We start from the raw sequence: 25,369 nt of genomic DNA, 5'->3' as shown, positions 1-25,369 counted from the left end.
CTCACCATTTGCCCTAAAGGTCTCCCCTCTGATCTCCTAATGCATTACCATTTATCGTCAGGTGGTCAGTGGTGCACTCCAGGACGCTTCTTCTGGTTTCATAGTGGTGGTATCAAGCATTACAGATCACTATCAATGCTGATGTGCAGGCAGTGCGCGGTGCAGCTTTGCTGATGGCAACTCAGTGTCCAAGTGGCTGATAGTGACTTTTGAAGACCAGCATGACTGATTCCATGGAACATGATAGACAAAATTGACTTATATTTCACTTCCCAGTAATCTTCATGTAAACCTTCAGGCTGTAGTATTAAACGCAAACATAAACACTCAACTACTAAAATTAGGAAAGAAGGAACTTATATTGTCCATGTTATTCCAGCCTTTGACAAAATGTCGGACATGACAGAACTTCACCAAGCGGCTGCTTTGGGAGATTACGACCTTGTGGCAGAGGTTTTGAGGAAAGGCTTGTGTGACCCGAACCACAAAGATATGGATTGGAATGACAGGACGCCTTTGCACTGGGCTGCAGCAAAAGGTAATCCTTTATTTTATTGTTTACTTTTTTTTATGTTATAGCGCGTAAGATAAGGATGTCATTTTCACCCCACTAACTTGTAACAAACTCAAAACTCTGCTAATTTCACCTAAATGGAACTTTGTCTAAAAAAGGAGGCTGAAATCACAATTTCAGTAACATTTCATTGACAGTGAAGCAGATTTTGCCCCCACAGTAATGACAGATAAGAGCAGATTACAAAACCATAAAGGTTTATTAATAGATACTTAAAGTTCCAATCTCCAGCCATATCAATTACGCAAAATTGATACTCACCTGAATACAGCATACATTAATATAATCCAAGCATGCCAATTAGTAACGCCTAAATTGCAATTTGAAATGTAGTTTATGCAAATCAAAGCAAAGTCTTTTTCCACAAAGGAAACTCCCTAATTCTATGATAAAGCTGTGGGCAGGTTAGGGAAATTCAGAAACAGCTAATGTCAGCAAATATAAATTTGAAAGAAGAACCATATAGAGGAACCGGATAAAAGTTCCAATTAGAATGAGAATTTAATGACCCTTCCCTTGAGAGTATTTCTATGAGCAGAAAATAAAGAGCATTGGTCTCAGGAGATGAGAAAGGACGCCTGCCTGCAAAAGTTGACAGGGATAAGTGATTTAACTAACTAAAAAGCTTCTCACAATTAAAACATAACATTCTGTCCAAATGATACAATCTTCAGGTTTCCTACCAAGTGATGACCAGTCAAAGCCCAATGTTCTCTACGTACTTGGTGATGGCCTTCTTCTCACAAAATAATACAATGCCAACTACTTCTCAGACCTCGACCTTCTCAATATCACACAACGGAGTTTTGCCTTCTTAATCTTCTCATCCACAGCAGGTGTTGTATTTTCAGTCCTACACAACTGATCACTAAACTAGGACCTTCAAAATGTAAGCTAGAAAAGAATAAAATTATAAATGAGCACACAGTGACTCCAGTATCGAAAACAGAATAATGTTATGCATAGCAAATACAACCTTTTTTCAAGATGGAGTAAGGCACCTAATCCCACTCATGTCAACTTTATATGTCATTTGGCTAACTAAAGAAAATCAAATATCGTTCTGCTATATCCCAATATAAACGATTTGAAAAATAATAAGTGACATAATATGAGGAAAAAAATGAATAAATTGTGTGTAAATCATTTAAGCTATAGTTAGCGCGGGTTACATATTAACATGTTATTTAAGTGCAAATACAATTTTTCAGCATAATCACCTCATGGCACAGCCAGCACTACAGATTGAATGTTCAGTTTCCTGTAGACCAAACACCGAAGTTAGGCTTGCCTAAAGCGCCTGATGATCCATCAGCAGAAATGCAATAATTTTGTAGTCTGATCTTCTCGCTACCAAGGTTCCTCCCTCTGGAAGTCACTCCAGCGGGAACCAGATACGCTGATGCTCCCAGGGGAACAAGAAGTGCGTCATTTTCTTCTCCTTCTGGACTTTAGCAGTTTTCTCTACTCTCAATTGCTTACTTACTTTGTTCTGTCTCTACATAACCACTTCGATGTGGCCCTAGGCTGTGGGTCTGATCTTCAATATAATAAGGTAAATAGTACATATATGCAGAGACATTATGAAAGGCAGATTTTGAGTGTGTGCTACTTCACATGAATGTAGAAGAACAACATAGTTACAAGTTTGCAGATAAGGCATAATGAGGTTGATAGTGCAATTTTTGTGATGTCATTTTAATTCTTTTCTGAAACTCACAAAGTTTTATATCTTTTGATTTTGACTGGTTGGGTGATTTGACTGAGGTTGATAACTGAAGAGCACTTGAATACAGATATCAGGGCCAGCTTTAGTGCTGGTGGTGCCCTGTGCGACAGTCTTTTTTGGCACCTGCCACCCCATGGCCACCTCCTTGGATTCCCTAACTACCACCTGGAAAGTGTGCCCCTCATCTCTCCATAGCCCCCTTTCACATACATTAATTTGTATTAAAGCGCTTGTAAAGGCTGGCTTGACTAATCCACCCAGCTATCCACATGAAATATAGTTCTGTTCTTTGCAGCAGGCATATTGAACCTCTACGTTAGTTTATGGCGAGTCAAAGCTGCCCTAGACAAAACTCCCATCTCTCTCCCTAGCAGGAACATTAATCCCAAGAGTTATCTTGATATTTTAATTCATTCTTGAGGGCTGGGCGCACAAGGAACTTTTCAGCAGGTGCCTTTAAATTGTAAGTTTCTAAGTTATTGCTAAACACAGTGCCCCTCTGAGGCCAGAGCCCCCTCATCCAGGTCAGCACCCGGTGGGGCCGAACCTCTTGCACCCCCCTAATGCCGGCTCTGGCAGATGTACAGATTTAATTTGGAATACAACACAGTACACTCTATAACTCGTACAATGTTGGGAAATAGTGAGGTGCCAGATTATTGCAATAGCTAGAACGTTTATCCTATCACACTTTGTGAATGATGTGCACTCTGGATTCCACCAGAAGCCAGTGTATTTTTTTCAGAGCTGACTGATATGGCGGAGTGTTTAAGTACACACACTTTTGGGCCACTTGATTCTAGACTCTTTGTAGTTTGGAGATTAGATTTTAAGAAAGCCGTTGATCAAATATTTTATGATCAGGGCTCATGTCAACTCAACTCATTGTTTAGTTTGATGGAATGGGATACTGTTCCTAATTAGTAGTAATTTAATGTTTGTTGAGCTCTACAACTACGTTTTGATGTGGACCAAATATTTCATCACTAATTTTAAAGAAAGGCAAGTCACCCTACCTAGTCCTAGAGCCTTTTCAGGTGCCTGGTTTGGCCATCCTTATCATAACGCGTTGATTGGTTGAAGAATATCAAGGAAGCTTGTTCACCTACGTCAAGGGTGACGCATACGTCTTCTCTGATTTTAGCCAGAATGGATTCTGTCCCTTGTAGAGATGTTTCCCTTCTCTGAAGATTATTGTAGATATTGATTTGCTCCACATATTATTGTAGTTGTTCTGTTCATGATGTTACTCAGAAATGGGAAATTGAAGATTGGATGGTAGTCACGCATCACGGTACAGTTAAAAAAACATATGTTGGGGCTATTGTGCTAAATAGAAAGAGCATTTAAAAGCTTAAAGTGATCCCACAGTTTAAGACAAAATGAATAATAAAAACACGATTGAACATTTCTACCACAAAATGGTATCAAGTTGTAGCTGTGCTGTTTAAAATACTCTGCTTTTCACAAAGCACTGTTCACTAAGAATACAGATTGTAAACCTTTCTCATGAGAAACCGTGATCCAATGTTACTCTAGGGAGTTCCAGTACAATGGCTAGCACTAGAGCTGCCCAGAGAGCTGAAAGAATTCAACATAGGGCACAACGGAGAAGCTCTTGGGGTCCTTTACAGAGAATATAGATATTTACTTTAAGAACTCCCTGGGGGACTGATTATTTACCCTTCCACTAATATTTGTATTTTTTTATGGTACATTTTTAGACAAACCAAAATCCCAAAACAGTAAATTCACAATATCAAACTTTGATTAAACATGTTACATCCTATTAAAGTGTCAATTTTATCTTACCTTTCTAACCAGCCCAGGTGGCCCCAGGGGGTCCTGGTCGAATGAATTGATGGGGTTTTTTTAGCTGCAGAAAGCACTTTCTTCAACATGGCGAGAGCACTTTTAGGTGAAAAAGGAAAGATTGAATGCCAGCCCATCATGTCACAGCTTTTATTTTGTTTTCCAAACATAATAACTCAAAGAGGGAGTATGTGTTTGAAAAAGTAAAACATATTTTCCTAGTTAGGATGAGAGGTTTTTTTCAATGTGTGGGAAAACTGATCATTTCTCATGTTTGAGGCCACTATGGTAAGTATGATTAACCTAAACATGGAAAAGCTGACTAGACTAGTGTCAGAAACCTGGACTGTGTAAGCTGGGCACTACAACACCATTCTCGGGGGGAGGGAGATTGTTTCTGATGGCAGAAGCCGGTGAGATTCTGCAATCAGAAACAACATTTCCTCCGCCTCTAAATGATGTGGGTACAAAAAATCGGGTGTTGAGGTTAATCCATTTTTTGACGATGCTCTCTTACCCACTCCCCAACTCGAGGCCCTGTGTCTGCTGCATGGTGCTCGACAGTGACGATTTTCCCTTGGAGAGTCGCCCAGGTCGGGGAGGTCTTGCACTGTCAGTAAGTCCTGTTCAGTGTCGCTTTGCCCTTTTTGGTTGGAGATCGTTTTCTGGGCTTTTGCTTTGATTTGAATGTGTTTTGCAGCTTAGATTTCTCAGTTGAGACAATCTGTGTGTAAATGTGTGAAGCAAATATCAGTACTTTCTGTGACCCTTTATTTTATTTCAGGTTGCTCAATTACACTTTTGTCTTTACTTAACGGGTATGTTCACACAAACGTATATATCTGTGAATTTATCCTTCGGTCTAGGTTGGCGAGAGATTCCGACGTGATGTTTGCTTGGTGTGTGTGAGTACAGAACACACTGGGGATCGGTCTGTCTGTCTTGGCAGGCCTGACCGGGACCCCAAAGCAGCCCTGGCAAAGGTTGTTAGACCACCCCCCATACTGTGCACAGCAAGTGCAGACAGCGAGCTGGGCTACTTCAAGGGGGTTGGGAGGTGTTTCCCCCTAAGTACATTTGAGAAAATTACAAAAATGGTGCAATCTTTATTGGGGCTCTTCAATGTTTCCCTCTCTGTCACCCTTCAACAGCGCCTCGCATCTCTCCATTCTTTCTAAAGCCCCACTGTCACGTGTACTTCATTTGTTTTATAGCACCTCTCATACTAGTGTAGGGTGTCAAAGCACTTTACATCACACACACACACACACACACACACACACACACATAGTGAGTGGTTGGTCTGGGAAGCACAAACCCAGGATTCAGAACATAACAGTCCTTAGAGTTGACTTTACTAACAAGAATTTATTTCTATGCAAACAAAACCCTTTTGAGCAAAATTAGGATAATGAAAGACCAGGAAAAACATAACTTTCCGTAATTTATGAATATGAACTGCACAGTAAAAAACGAATCTCTGTGATAAAAGCAGCATCCCACTGAAGTATACACCTAAAATACTGTTCTGTGATCTGCATAGTACACGTTCTTTGCAGCAGGCATATTTACCCTCTGTGCTACCTTAGATCAGTCAAAACTGTCACTAGACAAAACCCAGATCTCTCTCCAGCAACTAAATGAATCACCCCTTCCATCCTTCCAGCCTCCCAGGGAAATGCCCGATGCCTGCTAGGGCAAGTCCGGCCTCGCATCTTGGCATTCTTTCTTTCAGTGAGCCTGATGAGTACTAACAAGTACTATTTGTTAATTATGACACTTGCCCCCTGAAAATGGGGCAACTGTTTGTCAGTCTTTTCCTCTAAAATATTGATCAATCCACCCACTTATATATCCATTCTACTATCTCGTCAGTAATCCGTCTGTCCGCCCGAACATCCATCCATCTATTCATCCATCCACTCACTCACTCTCATATACATGTATCACTCAAACACCAACCGTGCGTATTAAGCCGCCCACGCTAAATCTTTCATCAGCCTAACAATTCATACATCCATCTGCCCACATCTATGCATCCCTCTATCCAACCACCTCTATGCATTTGTTCACTTTTTGCATATTCATAAGCCGGGTCTTCTCGGTCCTGGTTGCCAGGCGCTGTCAATATCCGAGCCATCACCTTCTGCTTAATTTCCGTGGAGCGCTAAAAGCCTGTTTCTTCTCTCGCTAATGTGTTGCCTCTCAGGCTCTGGGTATGCTCTTCTGTGCATCTGTTATCGCCAGGACACCTTTTAGGTATCTGTGCGCTTTTTAAATTTTAATAATAATAATCAATAAAAATGAATAATCGACCCCTCCCCCCGTTCTCACACGAATGCATCCACTTGCCCAGCAACCGATGTACCAAAGCAGTAACCTATGTGAGCCCTTACGCATCCTTCAGCCTATGCATAAATCCTCTCATTCATCCATCCACCCACGGATGCATCCATCAAGCGCCCACTCATGCTTCTACACTTCCACTTACACATTCATCCATCCACTCAATCATGTGTCCCTGTAGGCACTCTTTCATTCATAGTTTACTCATTCACCTGTCGTGGTTCTATGTTGCTACCTAGCATGTTATTACGTCAGCACTCTTCTTAAAAAAGTAGCCAGCCCCCTTTTTTCCATTGCCGTGTCAGAATTTCTTTGCTCTGGATCAGTGTAAGGTCCTGAGTTGATGTCGAACTTCATATCTCTATGCAGAATGTCTTGTCGCCACCTGTTCTCTTCATTTTTAATTTCTGTAATGGCGTAAATCTGCAACTTGTACGTCTCATAATTACGGTTGGCTTTCAGGTACTATATATATCTATGTGTGTGTCTGTATATATATAGGTTTATATATATACACACACACAGACATATATATATATATATATATGCACAAACATATATATATTTGTGCGTGTATATATATATATATATATATATATATATATATGTGTAAACACATTATGAAAATTACTTACCTTCATTGTAAAGTGCCACGATGTAAAGATACTGAAAACGGTCTTCAATAAACTCATCTGTGATTTAAAAAAATGTGTCACTCACTTTTCTGACATGTGTCCATCCATCTAGTGAACCATTAATCTATCCACCTATTGATGCATCCAATCATTGACACATGCATCCATTTACCTAATGCATTCACTCAATCTGCCTAACTGTACAGTTATCCTTTCTTTACGCCTCCAATATCCACCCCTTCTTCTGTCATCTACCCCATCGATCCACCCCCTCCATATCTATTTATCCATTCAGAGACCTTTTCAGGCATCCATTCATCCACCTCCCCTCCGTATACATTCATTCATCCATATCATCCATCCACCCAAGCACTCATCCCGGTACTCTTTATCTCCCATCCGTTCAACATGCAGTGATCTGTGGTCTCATGGGTTTGTATTCTCTATGTGTATGGTTGAATCTATGTGTTGTCTGTTATCTGGGAACCTGTATGTTCCACCTGTATGCACGTGGGTACTTATGTGTGCCTGCATTCATGCTGTTTTTGTGCACGTTTATGCTGGTAGGTTTTTTGGTCTCAAAGTATGAGTAATTGTGTATCAGTAAGTTTGGTGGCTTCTGCTTGCATAGATGCCTGGATATGTGTTGAAGTGTGTGCATGTGTGAACGTATGTTGTATGCTTTTGTTCGCAAACATTAGACAATAGCCATACCTGTTTCGTTTGTGAATGTTATTTTTTAAAGTTCTAGTACATGGCTTCCCTTTTCTTCTGCCTGTTCTCTGCAGGGCAATCGGACATGGTGAAACTGCTGATTGAGAAAGGAGCCCGCTCCTGCCTGCGAACTGACGCAGGATGGACTCCGGCCCACTTTGCTGCAGAGTCGGGCAGATTGGTGGTACTACGGTGCCTTCATTCACTGCATGCGCCCATTGATTTACCAGATTTGGGTGGTGACACCCCTAAAAGGATTGCAGAGATCTATGGGCACCAAGACTGCGTGAAGTACCTAGAGACGTGAGTGTTTGTCCTATAAAATGGAACTGCTTTATTTGTCGAATAAGAGAGATCACGGCATACAACCTGCATATCAAAGGGACACACGCTTCACCAGCATGTGTACCCACTTACCCTCTTTTTCAGGGCACCACAGACCCTATTGTACCTTTTACTTACCTATTACTATGGATTGGTTTACCTTTCCTGTGTCTTTTTAGGTCTAGGTTTCTGAAAGCTTGAGCTGTCTGTTGGCAAGTCCTGTCCTCTCCAATATAATAACATACACTTAGAGTGTGATTTGGGTTTAATCCTTGTTCATGATTGGAAGGCCTTGATGACCATCTCAGGTATCCTTTAACCACTGACTTCACTGGACTCTTTTTAGGATCTGGCCACAGATAGCTGTCTGGGAAGACCTTATTTCAGAACTAAACACAAGACACAACTCACAACGTAAGAAGCAACACACAGCATATACTAACATGCAGAAATGGACTTCAAGTCAGTCTTGTTTAACCAATGGGTTGTTTGCGCGGGACCCTTTTAGCCATAAACTTGCTGCCACAAGACACCTTGCCAAACTCTTCCCCACCCCAAAATCTCAGTGTTGATGGATGAGAGTCTTTAAGAACCACCAGTGCGTGCTGGAGCCCTGTGCCCCTCCCGTAGCCTGACAGCACCCGATAGATCCCACCTGCAGATGTAGGAAGCCTTCTCAACTCTCCCGCAGCCTGACATCACCCCCAGCGCATCTGCCTTGACCCCTGTATCCATACAGCACCTAACAAGCATGTAGCTACAGAGGCAGCTCCTCCATTAGGGCGGTGGAGTGTCCCCCAGGCCCCCGCCAGCAGCAGCTACAAATCCTTTACAAGAAAACGATGATAAACTGTGTTTATTATCATTTTCTTGTAAAGGGGCAGGGCATTGGGGATGACGAGCACTTAGGGGAGTCCACAGTGCACTCCCCTCAGTGCGCATGTATGTCTCCAGCTGGCCAAACACATGTGCAGTAGGCTCTCTCCAGCCCAGCAACACAGTTGCTGGGCTGACGCAGTTGCTGGGCTGGAGAGAGCCTGTACAGGCTCCCAGTCTGCCTGGGAGTGCCCTGGCTGGGCGCTCCCAGCCAATCCTAATGCTAACTTGAGCAGCGTCAGGATTGGCCGCAGGGCAGGCTAGGAGCCTGTGCCTGCAGCCTGGAGCGACAAGGGAACGAGGAGCGGCGTGGCGGCAATGGCGGAGTTAAGTTTTAATTAATTTTTTTAATTAAATGCCGCCCGAGCACCACACCCGCCCCTTCAGTTCAGAAGCCAGCGAGCCGTGACTGTGTGGCTGTAGTTACCCATGGGGCATTTACAGTTGTGCCTCAGTCCACCACGGTTGAAATGGAAACCAAAATCAGTCCTGACAAAATGTTGAAACCAGACCCACCACTGCAGCAGGAGCCAAATAAAATTGAGCCAGACGGCATACTAGAGTCATGGCAGCCTAACTTGTTCTGAAAGTCCTGAACTTACAGCCTTCTGGGAAGTGGCGGAGTAGTAGAATGGCCTTCAGAGCAGCTTGCCCTTGAATACTGCTGCTCTCTAGCTTCAGGTCTGCGAGCACAGAGCAGTGCTCCAAGACACAGTGTACTATCTGCTGTGCTTTGAAATCCGGTGCTGTGGTTCTCTGCCGCACCCCTGTTCTCTTGGTGCTGTGCAGTGAAAAAACACAATAATTATTTTACTAACAACTAAATCCAAGAAGAGCAGAAAAGTCCATGGGAATTATTTAGTTATGGAATTAGGCTATTTCCGCAAACAGAAAAACACTCACTGAAGATACAGTTAGTCCTAAATGAGATGGACGCTGCTCATGGCCTGTGCACCCCCTTTCCCCTATCTCACACACTCATTCCCTACGCTGCAGCCCCCCACATCTGCCACTTGAGAGTCACCATGACACACGCCATGCAATGTCGTGGGTTGGCTCTCAAGTTGCCCATTCATAACCACCCTCGTATAAACACACTTCCCTGGTGGGAAGATTGCTGTGAAATTCAAAGTGTTGTGGAAAGCAATGCACTTTTGCAGAACTTTTTTAAACTTTACAGTGCATAGAATACGCAATTGTTATCATAACCAGATGTGAATCACAGCTAGACATATTACTTGCCTTTGTACTGGGCGGATATATCAAGTTCAAAATACATAGCTCGACAATGAAGACTCTCATTATGCTTCACCTGGTCACATCTTATACTCTGATCAAAGCAATAGCCAGTTGCATCAGATTAGTTCATTTTGTTTTTTTCAGTTTTAAGTTGCGGACATGGAAGCTGGGATTTTTTTTCCAAAGGGCTAAACCAGGAGCAGCAAAGCATGTGAGGTTTATTGAATGATGAATTGGCTATTATAGTTGGCTTGGTTATCCCCATTTGCATTCTTTGCCATTTTAAATTGGATTTTATGCTTTACTCAGTGGGATATTGCTTGGATTTAATCTGCGTTACTTATTGTAGGAAGCCGGCTGTTTATATAGTAGACCAAAATGGGGTACACTGTCCAAAGAGCCCAGACAAACCCCAGAAGTATCACAGAGGCACAAACGACACCCTAAATGCTCTCTTTTATGGTAGTGTGGTCGAGCAGTTAGGCATATCAGTGGGTAGTGCTAAGCATGTACTGTACACACACACACACAATATAGAAATCCGACACCAAGTTATAAAAATAACATAATTTTATGTAAACTTTGATACCAAGATCACCAGAATATGGTGAGTAGTTTTCGAGATATAGATTTTTAGAGTTTTTAAAAGTTGACACACTACAATTTTTGGGTGCAGTAATGTTATCCTATGGGGGAAAAACGTACTGCATTTGGACATTTCACAGCAACCTACTGGACTGTTCTCCGTGACTTAAGGTGAGTAGGGGACAAGGTTCAATACCACACCAACAGGTCACCTTAGGAGGCATTGGAGCCTCCGGGTGCTGAGGTGTGTTATGAGTCAGGTGTCCCTTTCACTTCAATGGGGAACGGCACGGTCACAGAGTTGTTGCAGGGATGGACTGGAAGGTCAGTCCAGGGGAACCCACAGGGTTGCTTGACCCTTGAGGTCCTTGGGCATGTGGGGACACCAGGGTTCCACTCCTCCTCCTCGGGCTGTATGGCACCGGTGCAGTGCTGTCTTCTGACTTCAGGACTAGTGCTGGAGTGTCTTGCAGTTGCAGGTGGGGCCAGCAGAAACAGTCTGCAGGCGTGAAATGGGGGTCCAGTCTTACCAAGCCAATAAAGGGGCTTAGGTCTCATGAGGCTCGGAGATGCAGGGACACCCTTGGTTCTCTTTGCCTCGGTCCGGGGCGAATGGGTGCAGTGGTGTCCTGAGTCATCAGGTTTCTGTCTCTTGGTCACTTGCGTTTGCAGTGGGGGTAATCAGCAGAAAAAGGCTGCAGACACCATCTCAAAGTCCTCAGTGGGTGAACTCAGAGTGGGCTTTGTCTCTTGAGGGCCTGAGGACCACACTGACAATGTTGGCCCACTTCAACGTGGGCTTGGCACATGGATGTCTATTCACCAAAATGCCTGGGGTAGTGGAAATGATCCACTAAGTGGAAATGATTTTACACACCCTTTGACCATAATAATATTTCAAGAAGTAACATCATATGACCTTTGACCATACATCTTTCCAGGATGTGATGTCACATGAAGACACCAGGATAATTGATATCACTGATGTTTCAAAATAATAGCACAGTTAGTAAAACACAACAAAGGCTGTTGTATACTATACCTATCTTAGGGTGCTGACATGGTATTCCAAAGCAACATTCCTAATTTCTCTTTGTATTACATGAACTATTATGTGTTTGTCTGAAAATAATTTAGTAGTACAAAACGGAAAAGCACTGGGAATTGAAACTATCTAAACCACAACTGTCAAGATTTATTAGCTATTTTAATATATACTAAAATGAGAAAGTGATTGATAAATCATATGGAGAGAAAACAAAAGAGCTAGAAACCATAGTCACATTCACATGTATTAATTGATATCAATAATGTATTTTCAGTATGAACTATATTGTTTGCTTAAATTACTCTGTGTTGTTTTTCGATGTATAATTATTTGCAAGGCGCTTTCACTTGTTTGAAGCACAAAGTTAAAGGTTTTATTCAAACAAACACTTTTTTCAAGTATACACAATTAAGAAAGAACTTGTTTAAAATGTATTTTAGTTCATTTTTTTAAATCAGTAGACTGTGCATTTCAATGCTGAATTTATTTATTTTATAAGACCTAATGTGTAGTATCTCTGTGGAAGCTACAGAAAATACGCAGGTACTCATCAACATATGGTTTACCTTTTGGTCTTACAGAAGCGACTGTTGATCTTTGAAAGTGGTGCAGTGTATTACTTGCCCTGAATTGACACAAGTGAGCCCAACCTTCTCTAGGGTCACATAGTATACTTTAAAGCACAATGTTCACAAAAATTTGCTAGAACATCATAGGCACTGAAAGGGCACTAAATATTCTAGCCCTCTTATAGTGTGCCGGGCCAATGAAACTGGGCGTTCTTCACGAGTGGATCCAATTGTTTCAAAATTAGCTATGAATGTCCCTGTATGTCCAAAATTACTTCCACTGTGCCAGGGCCAGCATTATGTCATGGATGTCCCACATGTACCTCAGGTGCACCCTGAGGCCATAAATTACGTACAATACGCCAGTGCAAGAAATTGGGCTTTAGTGCCGCCCTTGTGCCCTGTGTGACCCTTATGCACAAAATTATGTCTAGTAAGTCGGAGAGCATTTTTTCATGGTTGCCCCCATATGTCACAATTGTTTTTCCTTATGGCAAAAATTACCTCCAATGTACCAATGCCATAATTTTGCCAATGATGCACCAATGCCAAGAATTTCCTACAGTGTACCAGCACTAGCATTTTTCCACAAGAGTCCCATGCAAGTAATTACCACAAGTATGCCAACGGTAGCATTTTGCCATGGTTGTCCCCCATATGCCAAGTACTACATCTAGTATACCCGTGCCAGTATTCGGTCACAAATGCCTGTGAATAGCTGTCCCAGTATGCCAGCACCAACATTTGCTATGGGTGCCTTTGTAAGCCAAGAATTGTGCGGCAGGATGAACTGCAGACTTGCAAGCACAGTACCACATAGTCACTCATGCTGACATTGCTCATTCACACTCATTCCCACTACTACCTACCCCCTGTCATTTATTCTTACTCACTTTGGCGCTCACTCATTATCCCTTACTAGTACACAGTCTTTTTCTCACTCCAACTCATTGATTCACACTCACTTACACTCATAGTTACTCTTACTTTCCTTTGTGGTCACTCTTACTCACTTCATACTCTAATATTTTCTCACTTACTCTGACTCACTGATACCACTTTTTCTCATTCGCTACCTGTCACGCACTCACTGACATATATGCTCATCCATGCAAAGGCTGACACATAAACATCTCTCTGTGGCACAAACATATTCTCACCCGCATACATGCACACAACATGCATTTAAAAGCATTTTGTTTTACTTACCTCGTATGCCAGCAAATGTCCCATTACAGCTCCTGGTGCTCCATATTGTATTACACTGATAGTGATTAATACTGACATTCCCTAGTGGTATAATAACAAGCATTGGTAAATGAATTAGGTTTCACCTATGTGATTAATATTAATTTTTTGTTGTAAGATTTCACTTGGTGAGAGGTTGTGCAATATGTTACTGAAACTACATAAAAGTGTTATAACTTGTTTATTGAGAAAGCTGATATATTGTGCAGTTACTGGTGGTAATATAATGCCAGGATTGTTAATTAAAGTTACCAGCATTGCTTGCCACATTGCTTCACATGGGTTATAGTGCAGAACTTGGCAAAGTGCAATCGCAGCGCCGTCAAGCGCGGAGGGATGAGGGTGTGCTTCCCACAGTCACAGCAATACGCAGCACATAACCTTCACTAAGCACAGTGCATTTGGACTAGTTTAGGGCCATGCGGTAATGACTGAATGAACGGTAATTGTATCACCGCAAATTTCTGACTTCTAGGGCTGTCACATAGCTCATGTTATTTATTACTGTTTCCTTCCAGTTTTTGTTTTTATTTTTAATGTATCCATCTTAAAGTCAAGTCCAGTACACAGAAAAGTAAAGAGCACCTTCCTGGTTTGCTTGTCTTTATTATTATTTATATAATTAGTAATACTTACCCTCAGCTCTATCTCTAGGCACAATGAAAATTTGAGTAGCAGGTGAGACTTGGTATGGAGAATGTTCCGAAAGAGGGGCTTACAGCTTTGTACAGAAGTATCTGCTGGTGCACAGGATATCAGAATACCACACTGCACACTTGTGTGAGCCTGGGCAACTGTAGCATGACTCCTCTTCCTGAAGTCAAACCACACAAAGTTTCAGGAATTGGTGGCAGTGCCTTTTTTGTCTTGGGTTTTTGGTTTCAAGAAAAATCCATGCTTTCGCTTCCCACAGGCCTGTTGATGCTTTTTGTGTATAGTTGTTGTTCTAGAAGTGCTGTTTGTGCTTTAGCCAATTCTTGTTCCCATTTATAAGATCTGCACACAAAAGAAGTTTACCGGCTCTGCCAGAGGTATGGCCTTGCTTGAGTTGTTACAGGGGTATCATGGTTTCCTTAGTATAGAGCCCGTCGACTTTGCATTATTGGAGCAACCTGCAGGTCCAGGAGATGGGCAACTGTTGAGTTCTTGTTAAACATATTAATCCACAGACAGAGATTGAACATTGCCGACTCATGTCTCCATTAAAACCAGGTCAGTACCTTCCACCAATGAGAATTCTGATGACTGTGCTTCTAGGCGCATGCTACATCATGCACCACAATGCACTTTCTGATGATTTGAATTCAGTTGTTTCTTTTTGAGTCATGTTTGAGGCAGAAGTTTACATACTCAAACACAGTGCACCGTGTTGGTAACATCTGTCACTGCAGTGAGTTTGTGACTTTGAGAGTATATTGTGGTGTCTGCCCTATGCTTTGTGAAAAAAAATCTAACAATATTGGTATACATACTAAATCTAATGGGCTTTAGGCCATTCATGGAAGGATGCACTGGAAGATGAATGCCCTGCTTGCTGTAAATGAGGCCCCACATATTATAGTCCCATGGGGAGGTAATACCTACTGGAAATGCCATCATGTACATGTCTTGACTAGTGGGTGGAGAACACATGGCGTGCCTGGTAACAGGCTCTGGCAAGGCTTTGTGCATATCTTCAGCTGAATGATATCAAACCATGTGGTGGGAATGGATAAAACAAACAAACTTAATAGAAACCATTATATTTCAGATAACACTTAATAAATGCAGTGTTACTGTTGTGCTGCAATTGTATGGCCTTTAGCACATTGTGTAGCCTTTAGCAGGTGTAGTGATACTTCCACGCCACGCCGCCATGCCCCTTCCACACTCCGTGACCCATGGCTGCACCCTATGTGAGTGATCTGTGAAATGGTTTTCAAATAGTTCGACAAGGGGGCTGATGAGTGCTGACATGAAAATCCTTGCCAAGCTGTGTGTCTGGTATGCATGGGGGCCTGCAGTGCTGTCACTTGTGGGGGGAGTCAACGCTGTAAGAGGAGTTCCCAGTAGGCACCCTATAGGCAAACGAAAGCTCTGCAGACTGAGCACAAGGGTTATTTAGTGGAGTTGACTTCTCAGGCATTCAATGAACGTATAGAGCCACAGCCCAGAAACAAGCAGCAGAGAATTCAGGCATTGCTACCGGATCCCTGCAAGGTTCGAGTCCGGATATGCTCACATCAAAGATAACATCTGTCCAGAATAACCTCGGGTGTCCAAGCTAGGTCTAAAAGAGTCAGAATCAATTCAGTTGTGGAACATGCATTTAAATTCAATTATTCGAAATTGAATGTAAATGATGAATCCAGATTAACCTGAAAGTGGGGATGGATCTGGCCCTCCATATACACCTTCGACAGGTCTTCGGTTCTGTAGAAAGTTTAATACAGTATTGCTTGAAAAATATAAGATAACCCTGGTGACAGCCACTCTTTTTACCCACCCCCTGGGCATGTGAAGTATTTTGGTTGTAGCCCCAGTAAATAAAAAAAGCTATTCATTATAATTGTGGTTCTGTATACCACACGTGTTTACATTACTGTGTGCTATTATGCTCGTTGTTCATGAATACTTTTTTCTGATACGTGGTACGCGTCCTGTGCATGCTTTCACATGTTCCCATGTAGTTTCACACTTTTGACTTTAAGGAAAAATTGTGTCTTTTCTGAGATCTTTTATTTATTTGTTTGCGCTTTTCAAAGTAATTATGCCTAAATCCAGGAATTGGCTCTGCGCTAACACTAGAGAATCCCCCCACCAAGACTTCCTACTGCTTCACTACAAACTCAGCTATAAATTATTCCTTCTCAGATTAAAAAAAACAAACCAAGCATTTAGTGATGCAATGTAAATAGCTAAAAACACTTACTTGCAGGCTCACAATAGATTAGGGGATTATGGAGAAAGAAAATGTATACACATCCAAAATTAGCCACATAAATAAGTAAGCAGTTCTTGTGGCGGGCGAGGAATAAGGCCATTTTACCACTGGTCCTTATACATTCCCTGAAACTGGCACCGAAGGATGCGATAATCTACGCAGGCCGGGGTGGATGATGGCAGTAGGAGGGAGCAGGGTGGGACCGTGTCGTCTGTCAGACGTGCATGTGGTCACTCGCACTGTTGTGTCAGGCATGAAGGGGGCCAGCATAGCGGCGGGAGGTCCCCCATGCACCCTGCAGACAATGGACTCACAAACAGTACTTCAAGGTCTCAGCAGCTCACACGTTTGTTTTCCGTTGTTTATTTTAGTTCTGTTATCACGCTTTCAGTTCACCTGCGGCCTGTAGGTTTCACGGCTGTCAGGTGTTAGGTGGGGGGAGCCTGCCAGCTGATGAGGAAGATGGGTCGCAGGTGCCAGACCGGTAAACAGCTTTAGAAGGTAGATCCCAGCTGCAGCACAGCATTGCCACGACAATCAGAGTGTTGAGCTGACCACAGAGGCGCTGCAGGCACGACTCTTGGAAGTTGCTTGGGTGCCTCCAGTGCTGGATGTCCCTCCCTCGCTGAATGAATCAGCCGGTGGGAATGGGCAATACACAGACAGTGCTTGGAACACACAGTGATGGGTAGCCCTGTTATTGGCTGATTGCAATGATGTGGCTGCAGCCTGAGCTGGCGGTAATCAGTCAGTCAGAAGAGATGTTCTTTGTCTCCCTTGAGACTTAAGCCATTTATTTTTACGGGTCTGTTTTCGCCTTGAACTAGGCAAACTGTTATACAGCAGGTATAATGTGTGTGGTGTAGGTGTTTTGGGTGCGCTTGTCATGGCGATGGGGGTAGTCTTGTTTTTTTTGTACTGATTTCACCACCTCTGATCCAGGGGTTGGAAAAACAGAACCAGGGTTCGTGAAGGTCAAGTTAAAATGACGTCCATTGCTAGGTGGCTTGGTGCAGTGGTGATGTCTGCTTTGGGTTTTTGACAGTCGTGGTCCTCTCATTTCTTTCCAGGGTGCCTGTGGATACAGGGGAGTAGCTCCTCTACTCCAAGGGAGCTCTTCTGGGAGATTTGCAAAGCACTTTCAGCTCTCACAGTTTCTTAGAGGCTGCAGCAACAAGACATGTCAGTTGCTCCTCAAGGGTCAGGTGCAGCAGGCAGGCCGGCAAGGTTTTTGCCAAATCAGTTGTGCACTTCGGTTCTCGGGTTCAGCAGGCTTCTTGTCCACTCCTTGTTTTGTGTCCAGTGAAGATCTGTTTTCCTGGTTTCAAGGGGTCCCCTAGTCAATTTAGGGGGCGTTAAGCGGAGTGAACAGTAGTAGCCAATGGGCTACTTACCCCTGGGGTCACTACACCCCCTAGATAACCACTTCCTGTGGGGAATGAGCATCGCCCCCTCCAGAGTTCCTAAATTCCACCACACACAAGATGGTGGAATTTCCTGTTGTGTTCACTTCATTCTGGTCATCCTGGGCCCTCGGACAGGGGGAGTCAATATCCTCCTCTGAGGAATGCCAGTTCTGTATACCAAAGGCGGTGGACTTCTTTGAAGCTCCCAGCCTTGGAATGCAGATTTGCTGGTCATCCTATTTGGAGGGGTGTGTTAACACCCCGACCAGAGCAGGCTTTGTTTCTGTCCTCTTCATAGTGGGGCTGTGACCCTGGGAGGTCAGATTCTCGTCTGTTGGTGGCAGGCTGGCCAGAAGTGGTCAAGGAGCTCACCAGCAGTTGGTAGGGTTTTCAGAGGGCACCTCTAAGTTGCCCTCTCGGTGCATGTATTAATAAATTCAACACTGGAATCAGTGAGGCTTTATTAATATGAGGTGTTAGATACCAAAACAGCACATGTATTTAAAATGGCTTCCCTGTTCACTTACTATGTCTAAGAATCAATAAAGGCATAATAGGGGCATATCTGCTCGTGGACATATATCCTCACATATAATATAATGCACCCTGCCTTGGACTGCTATAGGGGTGACTTACAGATATTACATGCAGTACTTAGGGGGACATGGTACACAGTGTGTATACCATCGGGTGTTTTCACTTTTAGGGAACACCTTGTCACAACTGCAATGGCAGTCTGGCATGAGGTTGGTGCCGGATCCCTTAGAGTGGCACAAGTTGTGCTGCAGCTCTTAGGGCCCATCTTCAGTACCCGTGTCCTAGGCACCATTTACTAGGGACTTACAGAGGTGCTAAAGGGCCTGGCCACTTGGGGATCAAGTGACCAGTTGTCTTGATGTAGGGAAGCAACACTAGCACTGGGGGCCTGGTTAGCAAGAACCCTGTGCACTCCAGTCTAAGTTGCATCAAAAACCCAGGCAAAAAGTAGGGGGTACCGCAACCAGAACTGAGCTTCCTACATGTATCTTTGAAGAAACTGGGAGCAGTTTGTAGGTGTTTATTCCTATTGTTGTTTACAGTGAATAAAGTAATAAACGTAACCGCCATGAAAAGAGGAGGAAGACGTTTTGAGAAATGTGCTCACAGCTTACTGTAATGAGAAGTATAGTGTAAGCAATTAGGTTACTGGTTGAGGAAGGTAAAACCTTTCTCACGCAGCAACCACAATTCTACCGGTGAAGTCACAAGCAAAACCTAAATTAACCTGTGCTCATTTCTTTGGCAGCTTGGCACTGAGCAGTCAGGATTAACTCAGAGCCAATGTTTAAAGTATTTGTACAATGCTTCAAACAGTAACCCAGTGTAATCACACCCCACAAAGGATCCCACACTGTTAGGAATGTAGAATAAAATGTAATAAATAAAACAAGACCAAAATGACAAAAATCCAATCAGTAGAACAAAAAGCACAAAACACCAAGTCGGGATATTTGGTTGCTCTGGACCGGGTCAAATTCACACTTACAGGCCAACTACGATGGAGCTCAGGTTAGATACAGACATCATGTTAGGCCCACTGAAGTTTACCTTCTCAGGTATGTGCCAAAAGTCACTTTTGCGTTGAAGGTCTTGAGGAGCAAGGATAGCATCACTGGAGGCTGTAGGTGAAGTATGAAGACCTCACCTGTGTTGTGGGTGTGTGTTGCTGGAGCTTTGCGTTGGCAGTCACCACGAGCAGTTGATTCTGGAGGATGAAGAGTCAGGCCGATGGAGCTTTGCACTGAATCGGCGTGCATGCAGTGAGGTCTTGGTGCAAACAGGCTCCTTTGCTGTCGTGAAGAGCCCATAAGCTTGATTTCAGCTCACTGAGCCACACCAAGGGACCAGGACCTGAGAGGCACCAGATGAGGGTTATGGGCGTACTGCAGCTGGGTCCACGGGCTGGTGTGGGAGGTTGAGTAGCCTTATATGTCCCTGAGGCTCATATCAGGAGGCCAGCAGACTAGCCCTTGGACTCACTCTGGGAACCCTGGGTTCAAGATGAAATTGCAGGTCCTGTTCTTCCTCCCTAGGCAAAAGGGCAGCAGGCCAGCCCAGCAGGGCAGCAGTTCCTTCAGAGCAGCAGTCCAGCAGAGTGGCAGTCCTTTTAGCAGCACAGCAGTCCTTCTTTCTGGCAGAGTATCCACAGGTCCAGAAGTACACTGAAGAGTTGGTATCTGAGGTCCAGTATTCGTACCCAGTTGTGCCTTTGCAATGGGGAAAAGCTTCTACATGTTTCCGTTTGAAGTCCCCAGGCATCCTGCCTTCCCTGCCCTGGCTCCAGACTAACTACAGGGACTATGCAGCACTTTGTGTGGAGACAGGACACAGTCTATTCAAGTCTATGTGGAGCTGTTCCCACCTCCTCCATCCCATCTTGGCAATGATGGCCCATCCAGGCACACCTAAGCTCCCTATTGTGTGTGGCTGTTGAGGAGGAATACACAAAGCTCAACTGTCAGCTTCACCAGTCATGTGACCAGAGACAGGCTACAGGCACTAAATGGCTAAGGCAGGAAAATGCCAACTTTCTAAAAGTGGCATGTGCAAAATTGTAATTTAAAATCTGACTTCAATATAGGTTAGGATTTTAAATTACATCCCAGAGACACCAAACATGAACTGATTACCTCTTCCCATTTGGAAATTACAATTATAAAATGTAATAATGTAACTCTAATGTTACTTTATGGGAAATGTAGGCCTTCCAGTAGTGAAAAATCAGTTTACGATTTTTTCACTACCAGGACATGTCAAACTCAAACATACATTCCCTACTTTTTAAATACATTGCACCCAGCCATCTCGACTGTCCAGGACCTACCCTAGGGGTGATTTATATGTATTAAAAAGGAAGGTTTAAACCCGGCAAAAGGTTTCTTTTGCCAGGTCAAAATTGCAGTTTCAAACTGCACACACAGACTGCAATGACAGGCTTGAAACATGGTTAAAGGGCTACTTAAGTGGGCAGGACAATCAGTGCTGCAGGCCCACTAACAGCATTTAATTTACATGCCCTTGGCACATGTAGTGCCACTTTATTAGGGACCTATACATAAATTAAACATGGCAGTTGGGTATGAGCCAATGTAACTATGTTTTAAGGACTGAGCATATGCACTTTAGCACTGGTTAGCAGCAGTAAAGTGTGCCGGGTCCTAAGGCCAGCAAAAACGAGGTCAGTAAAAATGGAGGAGGAACTCAAAAAGTTTGGGGGAAGACCAGCCTAAGGCTGACAGGTCTAACATATAGATGACAGGTGCACATATTTCACTTCGTGGACATAAAGGTGGGGAATGGCATTTACTGAGTGATTAACATCCCATTACAAATTCCTACAAATGTAAAATGGAAATGCCAATCGATCTGTATGTTTTTATTTACAGTGCTCTTGCATGAATGCCTGGCTACCATGGCCTATAGTTGCCCTGGTCACTCTGTTTATGAATCATTTTACACAGCCACTTTTATCCTCTTCTTGACAGACAACTTCTTGCAAGGCGGCATCTTTGAGAAACTTCTATTTCTCACAACAGTTCAGCTTGTACTTCAGTGATCTGTCTGTGTTCGTTTTCTGCTGTGTTCATTTTAATTTTTTGAAAGAGTCAGACCTTGGGAGATTTGGAACCCCTTACAGGCAGCAACATATTTGTAACAAGTAAAAGTTAAATTTGATTATCCTGGTTCACTTAGCTATAGCGGGTTTAGCTGAAATAGTTCAGTTGTCCTGCAGTACCCTTGCTCTTATGGAATTTATGTATGTTTATGCACTTATATCAGGGAAGAGGTTTTCAGATAATGCACACTAAGAATGAAATGGTCTCTAGGCACTAGAGAAAATGCATATTGTGGAAAAGGTGCTTATCGTTGCAGAGCACAGGTGAGTAAATCATGAACGTTTTACATATACCCAGTGTTTAATTTGTAAATAAAAACGTGCCGGTGCTCAAAGCCCTCCTCTGAAACAAGTGGCTGCTGCAATTAATTGTGTGAACACGGAATACTGAGGCAGCGTAATCCTGAAGCCTTCATGGGCCTCTTCAGTCCATTTACAGCCACTCCCTGCCTCTTCAGCTGACTTTTGCAGCTTTCTACTTTGTCCCATTGTAACACGTTTTCGTTTTTCTCTTCCTCCGTCTTTACCATATTTGTCTTTTGCTCGCAGCAAATGCTTGAGGCAGAAGAATAAGCTCTGGCCCTCAAAAATAAGTGCCGGTGCTCAGCACTGGAAAGAACAAGCACAAATTAAGCACTGCACATACCCCGAAGATTTGATATACAAATCATGCACAATCTTTAAACTGTCAAACGTCTCAACCAATGATGTCAAGCGCTGCGCCCTCTCAGGGCACCCTCTCAGGGCACCCAATGCCAGCCTGTGGTACTACAGGCTTCATGGTACTAACTCTCGGAAAATGTAGTCTCATATTGCGGTGCATCTCTCTCAGGACACCTCATACAGCCTCCACCGCAGGCTTTTGCAGCTCAATTTTGAGACACTTGGCAATGGCAAAACCAACAGGTCCGGCTTTGATGTGCTAATGCCTGCAAATAGCATTTTGCATACAAGTGTTCATTTGTGTTAGCGCGTTAAAGTCAGATTTACTGGTCTTGCTAATGTTTCTTTAATGTTGCATTCCAGAGTCCATGGAAGTGCATGTGTTTCCTGCTTCTCATCAATGCTTGTTAATGTGCCCCGCCCCCCATGCACTCTCTTTTTATTCGTCTTCCCTCTCCATTCTCTGATGCTCTCCATATTTCTCGTTGTCCGACTCCCTATTTTATTAATGAATTTATTCATTTCTTTTACCAGGGGCCTAGAAGTGCTATTGGATCGCTGAATTCCTTATTTTGTCGTCATGTACACTTTATTTTTCATTATATTTTTTAATTCATTACTCAAAAATGGTTGTCCACAATGTTAAAATGGTAAATTAAAAATGGCAACCATGTTTCACTGTGCTAGTGCATGCACACATAACAATTCATGCGTGCCCATCTGTTGTGACACATGCGCATCCATCATGATGCACGCATGTATCAAAAGACATTCTTACACAGTGGCGGCCACCTTGGAATGGGATTGCTTTTGTAGAAATCCCAGCGCAGAATTAGGCTCTTTGTTCACATGTATGCACATACGTCATGATGAATGCATTCATGTGCAAAAGCAAATTCAAAATCACTGGAAAGCCAATACTTTGGACTTTTAGAACAAAGACATATTGGGGGTCATTCTGACCCTGGAGGTCATCGACCGCCAGGGTCGACGACCACGGAAGCACCGCCAATAGGCTGGCGGTGCTTCCAGGGCCATTCTGACCGCGGTGGTAAAGCCGCGGTCAGAAAAGGGGAACCAGCGGTTTCCCGCCGGATTTCCCCTGGCCCAGAGAATCCTCCATGGCGGCGCTGCTTACAGCACCGCCATGGGGATTCCGACCCCCTTCCCGCCAGCCTATTTCTGGCGGTTTACACCGCCAGAAACCGGATGGCGGGAACGGGTGTCGTGGGGCCCCTGGGGGCCCCTGCACTGCCCATGCCACTGGCATGGGCAGTGCCGGGGCCTCCTAACAGGGCCCCATAAAGATTTTCACTGTCTGCTTTGCAGACAGTGAAAATCGCGACGGGTGCAACTGCACCCGTCGCACCCCTGCAACTCTGCCGGCTCCATTCGGAGCCGGCTTCCTTGTTGCAGGGTCTTTCCCGCTGGGCCAGCGGGCGCCCTTTTGGCGGTCGTCCGCCCGCCCAGCGGGAAAGTCGAAATGACCCCCGCGGTCTTTCGACGGGGGTACTTTGGCGGGCGGCTTCCGCCGCCCGCCAAAGTTGGAATGACCCCCATTGTCTTTTCCGTTCCCTGCTTTAAATAATTTTTAGATTTGTCTCACCTATGCCGAAAATGTAATCATGCATTGGTTTCTTTACCTAGATTTTTTTGGGAATGCTATTCTGAAATTTTTCCTCCAGGTTTATAATGTGAGTTCTAGTTCTAGGGGTAGCCATAAGCTGATAAATGCTTCGGTCTTGTGTTTATCCACTTTACAAATATATTTGTGTATTTGAGCACTCTCATTTCTCCAGTGTACACGTGCTCAGAGTCTCTTGTAAGGACTCCGCCTCTGTGCAGTTGTCTGTTTTTATCCCTCTGAACACCAGCAACAATAGTGTGAATCAACACTTTGTGCAGGTTTTCGTGGACACCCACAGCCTGGTACTTCCTTTCTACATTTCATTATTCCGAACTAAGTCCAGGTAAGAGAAGAGAAGATCTTCTTATCAGAAAAAGCACAGCTCACTGGTGCTTGGATTGCATTACATATTTCCCATAAATATTCCCCTGTTTCTGTCCGGAGTTACATGAGCAGTTACAGATTATCCTGAAAACTTAGCAGAAGTGCTGAAGTGTCTCGATAGGCCCAGTTGCTCAAATGAGCAAGCAGCGACTGAGCATCTCCTTTTCTTGAGTATCATTTGCTTGAATTTGTAAAACTCTGTTCTCATCAGGGGTGCTGTTCAGGCCTGGGACCTGCCCCTGAAGAACATAAGGAAGCCACCGTAGTAGCTTTGATCCTAAGTTCATACTGTCCAAGGAGTACATGATTTAACCTTTCTAACCTGAAGGTGGGAAAGCCCATTATCAGTGCACCACATCATGCGAGATCGAGCCGTTTTAGAAGAATGACGGGAAATGCAACTATAATTGTAAATTCTGGGGCCTGGCAAGTCAGTATGCATTTGTATGGTACAGGCATCTCCAACCTTTTCTTTTACAAGAGCTATTTATGATCAATAAAATCATCCCGAGATACTACTATCATTAGTGTTGTAATAGTGATCACACCAGACAAGATTACATTAGTGGCTACCTTATGGAAAATTACCTGCAGTGATCATCTCTGCATCAGGTAGAATTGCCAGCTCTAAAGTGAAAAAGGCTTTGTCAATTTGGAATGCCTTTACGCAGGTAATACATAACAGCCATAGCTTAAATGTCCCTGGCAACAAGGTAATATAACATGAGTAATAAACCTGCCCAACGCCACATGATTTATCTCTCAAATATCAGTTTGAAATATATTTTGGAAATTCACCTGTCAACTTATTAGTTCTGAAAATACAGACATTTTCATTATGAATACACATTTTTCAAGTCTTGGTGTACATACAATAATTGAAGTCAACAAAAGCTTCTAATTTAGTAGGCTGGACTAAACTCAGGGGAGCTACTTTTAGATAGCTGGAGAGCTACCAGTAGCTCATGAGCTACTAGTTGGCGAAGCCTGGTATACTATATAGATAAAAGAG

At 43.5% G+C, this 25,369-nt stretch overlaps 1 protein-coding gene across 1 annotated transcript in view; it reads left to right on the top strand.

The window, feature by feature from the left end:
* Nucleotides 1-25,369, top strand: part of ANKRD66 (ankyrin repeat domain 66) — a 60,209-nt gene that overhangs the window by 20,365 nt on the left and 14,475 nt on the right. Inside the window, exons 2-3 of the mRNA XM_069236076.1 lie at nt 380-538; nt 7,885-8,113. Of these exons, the coding sequence (XP_069092177.1) occupies nt 391-538; nt 7,885-8,113 (377 nt within the window). The 5' untranslated portion in view covers nt 380-390. The remainder of the gene's footprint in view (nt 1-379; nt 539-7,884; nt 8,114-25,369) is intronic.

This window comes from Pleurodeles waltl, chromosome 5 (genome assembly GCF_031143425.1).
Source record: "Pleurodeles waltl isolate 20211129_DDA chromosome 5, aPleWal1.hap1.20221129, whole genome shotgun sequence".
Classification (NCBI taxonomy): Eukaryota; Metazoa; Chordata; class Amphibia; order Caudata; family Salamandridae; genus Pleurodeles; species Pleurodeles waltl.
This window is presented reverse-complemented; position numbering and strand designations above follow the sequence as displayed.